Source organism: Nerophis lumbriciformis, linkage group LG03, assembly GCF_033978685.3.
Source record: "Nerophis lumbriciformis linkage group LG03, RoL_Nlum_v2.1, whole genome shotgun sequence".
Lineage (NCBI taxonomy): Eukaryota > Metazoa > Chordata > Actinopteri > Syngnathiformes > Syngnathidae > Nerophis > Nerophis lumbriciformis.
The window spans coordinates 47,817,501-47,831,109 of NC_084550.2; the positions used below are offsets into that span (position 1 = coordinate 47,817,501).

Genomic DNA, 13,609 nt, shown 5'->3' on the forward strand with positions numbered 1-13,609 from the left:
AAAAAGTTGGTACTATTATTTCTAAATACAAAAAATAATCCCACGTTAATTAAAATGCAAAGTAAAGCCTATTTAATAGAAATATTATTTGTTACAACAAATACAGCATGATACCACAAAAGATACCCCAATGGTAGGACGTAATTATGAGATAAAAAGTCCAAAATAATGAGATAAAAAGTCGAAATTATAAGATAAGAAAGTCGGTATTATGAAACAAAAGTCATAACTATGAGATAAATAGTCGAAAATATGAGATAGTCGAAACTATGAGCTACAAGTCATATTTATGATATAAAAACAGATTTTTATCTCATAATTTTGACTTTTTAAGTTCATAATTTTTACATTCTCGCTCATAATTATGATGTTTTATGTAATAATTATCACTTTCTTATCGCATAAATATGACTTTTTTATCTCATGATTTAATCATGAGATAACCCTCCCGAATTTTCCGGGAGACTCCTGAAATTCAGCGCCTTTCCCGAAAACCTCCCGGGACTAATATTCTCCCGAAAATCTCCCGATTTTCAACCGGAGCTGGAAGCCACGCCCCCTCCAGCTCCATGCGGACCTGAGTGAGGACAGCCTCTTTTCATGACGGGAGGACAACAGGGTGACAAGAACTAAATCATCCAGACTAGAGATAAATTGTATTATTATGTTTATCTTACCTAAAAATAAATATATTTAATAATTTACAAAAAAAACAAACCGAAATACATGTTTCCTATATTTTGCTAAAAACATCAAAATTAATTGTATTTTTATTTGTATTTTTTCCTGACTCCTTATTACATCCAGCCATAGAATTATACATGAAAATAAACGTATTTGAAATAATTGATTTTAAATTATCATAATAATTCATTTAAAATGACCATATTTAATTATTAAAATAATTGCTTGTTTATCAACAACTTTAGCATTTTATTCATTACATTTTGAAACTCTCAGAAGCCAAATTATGTTATATTCCTTAATATTTATTTATGCAAGTTTGAAGTATCAATTATCTAAACACAGTTTTGTTTGCATATTTGTGTGTATATATATATATATATATATATATATATATATACAAATATATATATATATATATATATATATATATATATATACTGTATATGTATGAAATACTTGACTTGGTGAATTCTAGCTGTCAATGTACTCCTCCCCTCTTAACCACGCCCCCAACCACGGCCCGCCCCACCCCCGACCACGCCCCCACCCCCTCCTCCCGAAATCGGAGGTCTCAAGGTTGGCAAGTATGCATGATTACGACCTTACTTGTCGCACAATTATGACTTTTAATCTTATAATAATATTTTTTTGTTTGTGTGGTTTTTTTTTTTAGCGAAAACAAGTTTCCATATTCACAAGACAAACGTTGGTATGTTGAATATTATTTAAATTGACAATAATATTTTATCCTTGTTTTCTGTTCCAGTGTTGAACATTCAAACACCGGAAGTAAACGCTACGGCAAAACCACTGGGACAAAACTCAGCACAAAAGTACGCATGCGCAGTATGGGTTCATTTATTTTTTATTTATTTCCGCTGGCAGAAATTTAAGACGCATTTGGTGGCCACGTCGTGTATTGTATATTTATACGTATTATAAATGTATTTGTGTTAACTATTTTGTGTGTCATTTGACTATTAATAGACAACTAAGTAAAACAAAACAAAAAACGATTGACTTCCGGGTCACAGCAAGTAGGGTCCAAACGTGTACTTTGACTTGTACTACTACACTACTACAGTAGTGTTTTCTACCTCGCGTACTGCTAGCTTACTTAACACCGCCGAAAGTGCTGACGTGTGGACAAGAACATTATGTTCTCCTGAGAGGTGACTTACATATATTCATGTAATACACGCTGTTGGTGTAGGATTACAACACAATCGTCGAGAGTAAAAATGGACAAAACTGTCAGCCTCCTCGATCAACCTGACAAAACCACCAAAGGTAAATAAACTTGTTTATACCTTTTGTTTGTTGCATTTATAACATAGTATTAGTAATTCAAGTGCTGACTTGTTGTTGAACGCAAATCATAACAATTTGACAATATACCTTATCAAAAACCTTAGCATTTAGTGACAAATTATTGCATTGCAGTGGTATGAAATACATGAGTTTTGGGACGACATGATCGGATTTGTACGTGTTGCGTATTACTTATTGGGTGAATGCTACAAAGCATTCACACATACGGTTTTGTATTCAACAACTTCTTTTTCTCCAGAGTTTCGCGTGCTCTCCCTTCCACATTTTCCATCCGATTCAAACCGTTCCGACTTCAAACTGTTCAGCCTAATCGGGAATCGCGGGCTTTCCCTTACCAAATTCCCAGATTTCCCAGAATTCCAGGTTTTCCGGGACATTTTTCCCCATTCAAAATGAATTGGTCATTTTTCAAACTTCCACCATTTCCACATTTTTCAACCGATTCAAACCATTCCACCTTCAACACATCCCACCATCCTGGACATTTTTCCGAGTTCAAAAAAATTCCAGGATTTTCCAGAATTCCTATGTCCACCCTTTTTTCTGGCGACTACTCCTTCCGCATTTTTCAATGCATTTCAACTAGGGCTGCAACAACTAATCGATTAAAATCGATTATAAAAATAGTTGGCGATTCATCGATTCGTTGGATCTATGCTATGCGCATGCGCAGAGGCAATACTTTTTAAATATTTTTATTTATATATATATATATATATATATATATATATATATATACATACATATATGTATATATATATATATACCGGTATATATATTTTTTTTTTATAAACTGCAACATGTACAAACAGCTGAGAAACAATAATCAAAATAAGTATGGTGCCAGTATGCTTTTTTTTCTCAATAAAATACTGGAAAGGATAGAAATGTAGTTTGTCTCTTTTACGCGATTACTAATCGATTATTCAAAGCAATAATCGACAGAATAATCGATTATCAAATTAATCGTTAGATGCAGCCCTAATTTCAACCGTTCCACCGTCAAAACATTCCTCTTTATTAGGACAAAAAACTATGTTGTTTTTTTAACTGGGAAAATTTCCGGTTTTCCCGAAGTTCCAGGAATTGCATAATACCATTTCTCAATTCAACATGTTACTACTTCAACATTTCTCAATCAATCAATCAATGTTTATTTATGTAGCCCTAAATCACAAGTGTCTCAAAGGGCTGATTCAACCGATTTGAAAAATTCCAACACCAACCAACTCATTCAGACCATTCAAGTTCTTTTTTTTTTACCATTTTCCAAAAAATTTCCGCTTTTCCCGAAATTCCCAAATTTTGGGGAAATTCCCATTGAAATCAATGGGCTATTCTTCAAAGTTCCACAACTCCCACATTTTTCATCTGATTCAAACTGGAAATTGTGTGCTTTATTTCAACAATTGTAAAAAAAATTCCAGGATTTCAGTTCAACTTCAGCATTGGAGCATTCACACGCAATTCCTTCAAGAATGGTCTTATCTAGTTGCATATGTAGTTGATACCGATACCTATGAATTTCCACGATTCTCGATACATATTCGATACCACAATAAAAAAAACTTTGTCTCAAAGTGTCAAGTATTTAAGATCACTGTGCTTCAACATTATCAATAAAAAAACAGTGTTTTATAACCTCCCTGTAAATCCAAACCAACAATACTGTGCTTATGAATATGTTCATAAATAACAACCATAGTCAACTATTTTACTGTCTAAAAAGAACAGCAGTGGCTTGGAGCCTTCAAGTATGTAAAGTGTAGGGTTGTACGGTATACCGGTATTAGTATAGTACCGCGATACCACAATAAAAAAAACTTTGTCTCAAAGTTTTAAATATTTAAGATCACTGTGCTTCAGCATTATCAATAAAAAAGTAGTGTTTTATAACCTCCCTGTTAATCAAAACCAACAATTTTGTGCTTATGAATATGTTCATAACTTAATAACAACCATAGTCAACTATTTTACTTTCTAAAAAGAACAGTATGTAAAACAAACAATATTGTTATGAACATTCTTTCAATATAGTGTAGGGTTGTACGGTATACCGGTATTAGTATAGTACCGCAATATTAATGAATCACATTCGGTACTATACCACCTCTGAAAAGTACCGGTCCAGTTATTTAAGAACAAACTTGCAGTAAGAAACATATGTTTAATATACCGTAATATTTTTTGTTAAAATAAAGACAATGCAGTTTTTGGTGGTCCCTTTTATTTAGAAAAGTACCGAAAAGTATCGAAATAATTTTGGTACCGGTACCCGTCCCAAAATGTTGGTATCGGGACAACATTAATATAGTGGTAGTGTGAAGTCATCATGTCATATGTAATGAAATTGGCTTATGGAAAGGTTGAAAAATATATTTAAAGACAAATCTTTGCGTTTTTATTCTTCATTAGTATCAACATTTCGACCTTTTCTCATATTACGTCTTTTTGCTGTAATTTTCTAGTTTTTGTTTAGTTCATTTCTTTAAAAAAAAAAAAAAAAGAGAGCTGCGTTTAGCAAATGACAGGCCACACATTTCCCGGGCTTGTGTTGGCGGATCTATGCTCTCACTCGCGTGGCGAACACTTTCGTGATCGCTTGTATTTGACTACAGAATACATATATGATGCAAGATACACCCTTTTATTATTTTTTATATGTACGTCCTCCACTCACTAAATATAGCAACAAAGTGGCTAAAGTGCATCACACATAATTTCTGCTACATCTTTCATCCTCTGGCAAACCAGGCGCGTACGAGGTGTGTTGTGAAGCCCAGTTGCGTGTGCACCTACAGTCAAGCTACACTGACACACATTCATTATCATTTGTTTATGAGCAAGAGCCAACCGGAAGCGCCAAATTTGCATTTGTGACAGGCTTATACAAATAAATAAATATAGAGAAACGCGGGATCTTTTTAAAAAAACAGCAGGCTATATTTTTCGGCGCTAACTCGGTGCTCAGTATTGACACAGCTCGCATAGGAAATAGTGTTCTACAGTAATTGGTAGTGACGATACTGAAAAAAGTAGGTGTCTGTATTTTTTGCATGATGGTATCAATGTGGTATCGAAATATCGATACTTTTGACAACCTTTGTGGTAAATATATATGAACATAATATTAAATGTATATGTGTATCGTATGGTGTTAAATAAATAAATATTGAGTACGGTATTCATCATGTATTTGTGTTGTAGTGGTTCTGGTAGAGAGCAGTAGTAGTCCTGGAGGAATGCAACTGGTCAGTGCTTATCAGACTACAAGAGTCGGGGATGCTATGGATTTAGTAGCTCTGGCAGCACAAGTACAAAAGGTGAGTTGCGGTATTTTCATTGGGTGTTAAGTCAATATGTATTGTACACACACATATAGTGCACACTAATATTCTGCTTAACAAACATCGTGTTTTCTCAGGGAGATGATTTTATTAAAGCCAATGCTTGCAACAAACTGTCAGTGATTGCTGAGCACATCAGATATCTTCAAGAACAAGCGAGAAAGGTGAGTGGGAAATGACTTTAATTATATTATATGTAAGGCTGAAACGACGCGTCGACGTCATCGGTTACGTAAATACGTCGACGCCGTTTTTGTGCGTCGGCGCGTCGCATATTTACGTCACACTACTGTCATGGCGGAGCGCAAAGCAGACGATGCGAGCGAGGGGAAAAAAGCACGCCAAAAGTCGTCAAAAGTGTCGGAGTATTTCAATAAACGGCCTAATAATGTTGTTGTATGCACACTGTGTCGAGCGGAAATGGCCTATCATAGCAGCACAACGGCTATGAACGAACATTTGAAAAGAAAACCCCCGACAGCGTTCTTGCCATCACCATCAACAAGTCAATCGTCCGCGTGCGTATACGTTGTCATTATTACACAAAAACATGAATGTGTCATTTGTATCTGCGTTGTAAATTCATAAACTAAAGCACCGTTTGCTCTGAGAGGCGCGTTTGGCGTGCCTGTTCAGTGTTTACAAAAACGTGCTCCTCTTTAACGCTGTGGAGAGGCGGCGGCGGCGAGCGAGCGGCAAGGCGGGGCGCGCCGGGAGCGACGCCGCAAGAGACAGGGGACGACGAGCGAGCGAGGAAGAGGAGCTGAAAAGCGAGGAAAGAAAGAGAAAAGAGTTGGAAGAGAAAAGACTTTGTGTAAAATTAAAAGATTGTAAACCTGGCAAAGCCGTCTGGCGTTCAGTCTGTCGGTCCTGAAAGAACCCCACGGCACAAGACGTGTCACAAACGCTAACGTTAATTAGTTGTGCAAATACCTTTTACAACATTGACAGTTACATATACTATGTACAAACCAACAATTAACTTTCACTTTAATCATACTATCATTGTTGTGTTATTAAGCAAAATAAGCAATACTTTTACTTTTGTTGAAATGTTTACACTGTACACTTTTTTGTATTGGATGTTTAGCTTTATTTTTGCACATTTTAGCAAATAAGCAATACTTTTACTTTTGTTGAAATGTTTACACTTGTTACAGAATATTTCTGTTTTGCACTTTTTTGTATTGGATGTTTATCTTTATTTTTGCACATTTTAAAGCAAAATAAGCAATACTTTTACTTTTTAAATGCTTATACTATTCCAGAATATTAAGATTTGCACTGGATGTTTACTTTTATATTTGCACATTAAAAAGCAAATAAGCTACTTTTAATTTTGTTAAATGTTAAAAGTTTTAAATGTTTACATTGTTACAGAATATTTTGTCATGTTGTTGTCAATGTTGACTGAGTGGCCATACTTTTTTTTTGTAAATAAAAGCCATGCCTTTTGAAAAAAACTGGCCTACATTTATTTTTTCCTCTTCATTTTAAATAAATAAAAAAAATCGGTAAAAGGAAAAATAATCTATAGATTAATCGAAAAAATAATCTATACATTAACCGATTAATCGAAAAAATAATCTATGGATTAATCGATAGAAAAATAATCGTTAGCTGCAGCCCTAATTATATGTACTCTCCATGTCTATATCTGTATCTGTGTACATCTTTCCATCTATAGCAATGTCTCTCTTGTGAGTAGTAGACATTATACATCTACATATATATATCATGCTTCTATCTTTATCTATGTGTAAAAAATATCAATGTGTATCTAAATGTGTTAGTGGGTATACACACACACACGTATATAAATGTATTATATATATATATATACACACACACATAAATACATACCGTACTATATATACGTTAGGTCAGGAAAAAACACAAGAGGCTATATCATCCCTGCTCGTCAGGGGATTTTATAAAAACAGGCTTGTAGGGATGATATAGCCTCTTGTGTTTTTTCCTGACCTAACGTATATTCCGCTCTACCCCGGTATTGAGCACTGTATAACGGATAAACCACAGAAACCTCGACTTTATATACTATATATATATATATATATATATATATATATATATATATATATATTTTGTATTTCTGTGTATATAAGTGTTTAAACGTGTATTTAGATGTGTAATAGTGTGTACATATACACATATACATATGTGTGTGTATTTGTGTTTATATATGTGTATTAGAGCGTATATTTACACGTTTGTGTGTATATTTGTATGTTTTAGTGCAGAGGTGTCAAAGTCGTTTTCACTGAGGGCCACATCGCAGTTATGTTTGGCCCCAGAGGGCCGCTTTTAACAGTGAATACTATTATTACACAGTTTAATGCATTTTATTAGTGGATTTTTAAAAAACTAGAAAAAATGTAGAATGTAGAAAAAAATGGTAAATTGCAATAATTTCACCTCAAAATGTAGTGTATATTACTGTAAATGGAAAATAGTACTGCTGTTTTTATGGTTAAAAAAAAAGGCAGCCCAGTTGCCAGAATGTTAATGTAAAATGTACATTTGTTTTTTTACTGTAAAAACTCCCCCTGCAATTTTACAGAAAAACTTTGGCACCTGAGCTGCCAGTTTTTTTTTTTAAACGGCAAATCAATAACTGTACATTTTTGAGTGTATTTACTGTAAATGCCACAGTTTTACAGTAAAAAAAAGTACTGTTTTTATAATTTTTAGAAAAATGCTGTAAAAACCACAGTAAATTTCACAAAATTCCCATGTTCCTATTGCTGTTTTTACATTGCACACTTTGATGGATAACTACCGTATTTTTCGGGCTATAAGTCGCAGTTTTTTTCATAGTTTGGCCGGGCTCTAGTGTGACTTATATATGTTTTTTCCCTTCTTTATAGTGCATTTTCAGCAGGTGCGACTTATACTCCGGTGCGACTTATACTCCGAAAAATACGGTAATCAGTATTTATTTGTATTTAAAAAATGGTTAGAATTTTTGATAATATATTTTTGCATAATTAGAGATAGGCTCCAGCACCCCCCGCAACCCTGAAAGGGACAAGCGGTAGGAAATGGATGGATGGATGGATAAACAATATTTAAGTTAACATAATTTGCGATTACATGGTGTACATATTTTATTTCTCCCAAAATAGAAATAAATAATACATTTAGTAAAAAAAGTTACAGTACTTTATTGATACATATTATTTCCAGGCTTTCGAGGGCCACATAAAATGAAGTACCGGTAACCCCCGGGCCTTGAGTTTGACACCTGTGTTTTAGTGTATATATATGCGTGTATTAGTGCATGTTTTATTTATCTTCGTGTATATGTGTATGTGTGTGTATGTATTAGCCTATGTATTTATACATGTACCAGTGTGTATTAGCTTGTATATTTATAGGTGTATTAGTGTGTGAACACAAAACAATCCACAAAGTTACGTGGACATCACCATCAGGGAAGACAAAGAACCAAATTGATCATATCACAATCAATAGGAAAGGGAGGAACTCATTACACGATGTGCGATCATATAGAGGAGCAACTGAAACTAAAACTAAGGACAAAACAAACAAAATAATCGGCAAGAAATTTAACACAGATAAGTTAAAGGATGACGAAGACAGTAGGAAGTTTACCCTTCAATTCCAGAACAAGTTGACCACATCCAGTAAATGACAGAGACAAAAGATGGGAAGAAGTGAAGCTTCTGCCACCTTAGCCTCTGCCGTTGTGCCCTTCGGCAAGACACTTCACCCACCTCGCTATATTAGTGTCTACAAAAGTGCTATATAGGTCTAATTCATTATTATGTATGTGTGTATATTTATATGTATATATGTGGGTGTATTACTATGTTTTTTCTAGATGTATATTTTTGTGTAATAGTGTGTGTATTTATATGTCAAGGTGTATTAGTATGTATATTTGTGTGTATTGTGCATATTATTATATTATATTTAATCATTAATTATATTATATATTGATGTTTATTAGTGTGTATGTTATTGTGTATATTTAAATGTGTATTAGTATGTATATTTAAATGTATTAGAGTGTGTATTTACTAGTGTATTAGTGTGTGTATTTGCTGTACATGTGTAATAGTGTACTGTGTATATTTAAATGTGTATTGTTGTGTGTATTTGCTGTACACGTGTAATAGTGTACTGTGTATAGTTTGTGTATATATTTAAGTGTGTTATTGTGTATATTTGCTGTACAAGTGTAATAAAGTTCTGTGTATATTTAAATGTGTATTAGTGTGTATATTTGCTGTACATATGTAATAGTGTACCGTGTATAGTTTGTGTATTAGTGTATATATTTAAATGTGTATTATAGTGTATATTTGCTGTACATGTGTAATAAGAGTACTGTGTATATTTCAATTTGTATTAGTTTGTATATTTAACTGTGTATTAGCGTGTATAATTCTGTGTGCATTTGTGTGTATTTTTAACAGTGAATTAGTGTTTTTCTACTAGTGTATAAGCGTGTATTATTCAGTGTACATTTACATGTGTGTTAGTATTATTGTGTGTACATTTACATGTGTGTTAGTATGTATAATTGTGTGTGTACATTTACAAGCGTGTTAGTACGTATAATTGTGTACATTTACATGTGTGTTAGTATGTATAATTGTGTGTGTACATTTACATGTGTGTTAGTATGTATAATTGTGTGTACATTTACATGTGTGTTAGTATGTATAATTGTGTGTACGTTTACATTTGTGTTAGTATGTATAATTGTGTGTGTACATTTACATGTGTGTTAGTATGTATAATTGTGTGTACATTTACATTTGTGTTAGTATGTATAATTGTGTGTGTACATTTACATGTGTGTTAGTATGTATAATTGTGTGTACATTTACGTGTGTTATGATGTATAATTGTGTGTGTACATTTACATGCGTGTTATGTATAATTGTGTGTACATTTACATGTGTGTTATTTATAATTGTGTGTGTACATTTACATGCGTGTTATGTATAATTGTGTGTATACATTTACATGCGTGTTATTATGTATAATTGTGTGTGTACATTTACATGTGTGTTAGTATGTATAATTGTGTGTACATTTACATGTGTGTTATTTATGTATAATTGTGTGTACATTTACATGTGTGTTATTTATAATGGTGTGTGTACATTTACATGCGTGTTATTATGTATAATTTTTTGTTTACATTTATATGTGTGTTAGTATGTATAATTGTGTGTACATTTACATGTGTGTTAGTATGTATACTTGTGTGTATACATTTACATGTGTGTTATGTATAATTGTGTGTGTACATTTACATGTGTGTTAGTATGTATAATTGTGTGTACATTTACATGCGTGTTATTATGTATACTTGTGTGTATATATTTACATGTGTGTTATTATGTATAATTGTGTGTGTACATTTACATGTGTGTTAGTATGTATAATTGTGTGTACATTTACATGTGTGTTAGTACGTATAATTGTGAGTGTACATTTACATGCGTTTTATGTATAATTGTGTGTGTACAATTACATGTGTGTTAGTATGTATAATTGTGTGTGTACAATTACATGCGTGTTATTATGTATAATTGTGTGTGTACATTTACATGCGTGTTATTGTGCAGGTGTTAGAAGAAGCCAAGAGGGATGCAGAGCTGCATCATGCTGCGTGTAACATCGTAAAGAAAGCAGGAAACATGTACTACCTCTACCAGCGACCATCTGGACAAAAGTACTTTTCCATCATTTCCCCGAAGGTTAGCTTTTACTTCTTCTTCATTACTTCCCAGTAACAACACTACTTCATACAATACTACTATTAACTGAAGCACGTTACAGCAGATATTAACATAAAATGAACAAGTAGATTAATAAGAGTTAGAGAGTAACAACAAATGTTGATGTCAACATTGCCAGTCAGAAGTACATGACACGTAAGATGGATCGATCCACAAATTGGTGGCGTTGATACCAAGGGGAGTATCAGTATATGATCGATTAAGTCAATATTTTTCATTCCCTCAAAATAATTTTGCTATTGTTTTTGTTCATGTTTACAAATTCGGATTAATTTCCTGGACAAAGAAAGACTTTAAAGGCAAAAAAACCATGGATTTAAAAGAGTATAGTAATTAGAAAAGTCCGATAGTGGCTTTTTTGCCGATATTCCGATATTGTCCAACTCTTAATTACCGATTCCGATATCAACCGATACCGATATATACAGTGATGGAATTAACACATTATTATGCCTAATTTTGTTGTGATGCCCCGCTGGATGCATTAAACAATGTAACAAGGTTTTCCAAAATACTTCAACTCAAGTTATGGAAAAAAAATGCCAACATGGCACTGCCATATTTATTATTGAAGTCACAAAGTGCATTATTTTTTTTAACATGCCTCAAAACAGCAGCTTGGAATTTGGGACATGCTCTCCCTGAGAGAGCATGAGGAGGTTGAGGTGGGCGTGGTAGCAGGGGGGGTATATTGTAGCGTCCCGGAAGAGTTAGTGCTGCAAGGGGTTCTGGGTATTTGTTCCGTTGTGTTACGGTGCGGCTTTTATCCCGAAATGTGTTTTTTCATTCTTGTTTGGTGTGGGTTCACAGTGTGGCGCATATTTGTAACAGTGTTAAAGTTGTTTATACGGCCACCGTGTGACCTGTATGGCTGTTGACCAAGTATGAATTGCATTCACTTCTGTGTGTGTAAAGCTGTAGATATTATGTGATTGGGCCGGCACGCCAAGGTAGTGCCTTTAAGGTTTATTGGCGCTCTGTACTTCTCCCTACGTCCGTGTACACAGCGGCGTTTTCAAAAGTCATACATTTTACATTTTGAAACCGATACCGATAATTTTGAAACCGATTCCGATATTACATTTTAAAGCATTTATCGGCCGATAATATCGGCAGTACGATATTATTGGACATCTCTAATAGTAATAGAGGTTTTTACTTTGTTATGATCAAACAATTGTATGTAATAGAATAAAATACCCCAAAAGAGATAAGCGGTAGAAAATGGATGGGTGGCTGGATAATAGAATACAGTACTCGTTGAAATATAGTGTTGATATTGTTGAACTGTCAATAGCACTCATCATAGATCAGGAACACAGTTCATACATGTAATGATATCAGCCAATCCCACTCATGGATGATCAGCAGCATAAAAAACACTTATGAGAATTTGATATCTGAAATGTTTCAAAAGAAAGAAGCACGTTACCGATAATTATTTGGTGATTGTTCTTGTGATGTTTTGTCAGGAATGGGGCCCGAGTTGTCCTCACCAGTTTGTGGGAGCGTTCAAACTGCAACACGACATGTCCTGGACTCCTGAAGATGACGTGCAGAAAAGAGACGCAGAGATCGCCATCATGGACAAACTCCTCAGCCAGCAGGCGGCATTACCGTCTCACCTGGAACCCAACTTCAGAAGTCTAACTGATATAGCCAAATAAACATTTATATGTATATAACTATTATTATTACTATTATATATACATATAAGAACGCCACAACATCTGATAATTTCATAATACTTTCATTGTTTCACACTACTGGTATTTTGCAGTTTGTTTCAGCTGGGTTTGGGATGAACATGTGAATTAAACATAATAAAAATATAAGCATTTGTCATGTTGTATGTAGTGTTGATTACATTATAAACAAATTGAAAGTCATTGATTACATTTAGTTAATTTTTCTGGATTTGACATGTCTGTTAAAAAAAATCGACTAAAAAATATGCACTTTTCATAGTTTTAAATATAAAAAATGCATACTTCCTCTCTATATATTTAATATACATGTTTGGACATTAGCAGTAGTTTGTGATTTGATGATCAATTGTACTTGTAGGAAACATTTATATTTATCAAAAAGGCAATGATAATTGCACACATCAGCCCTTGTGTCCAACATCAGTATGAATATGAAATAAATATGAATGGCCACATTGACAAAAACAAAAGTGTCTGGGGGGGTGGGGGCAATGTGTATGTGTGTATAAATGATATATACACACTTAGGTGTAAACATCTGCTGTACAGCAGTGGCGGGCCGTGCGTTTCCCACCTAGGCCTTCAGTGATGTCAATGATTACCTCTCAAAATACCATCATTTATATCACCACATGACCATTGCTGGAGAAACCTACTCAGTGGCGTAGTGGTGAGAGTGTCCGCCCTGAGATCGGTAGGTCGTGAGTTCAAACCTCGGCTGAGTCATACCAAA

At 33.9% G+C, this 13,609-nt stretch overlaps 1 protein-coding gene across 1 annotated transcript; it reads left to right on the forward strand.

Annotated features, from left to right (window-relative positions):
• Window positions 1–1,554: 1,554 nt before the first annotated feature.
• Window positions 1,555–13,008, forward strand: lg03h1orf50 (linkage group 03 C1orf50 homolog). Its single transcript, XM_061938168.2, has 5 exons — window positions 1,555–1,977; window positions 5,227–5,342; window positions 5,444–5,530; window positions 10,994–11,125; window positions 12,640–13,008. The coding sequence occupies exons 1-5, from the start codon at window positions 1,929–1,931 to the stop codon at window positions 12,832–12,834; spliced, it is 579 nt and encodes a 192-aa protein (XP_061794152.2). The 5' UTR covers window positions 1,555–1,928; the 3' UTR covers window positions 12,835–13,008.
• The last annotated feature ends 601 nt before the right edge of the window (window positions 13,009–13,609 follow it).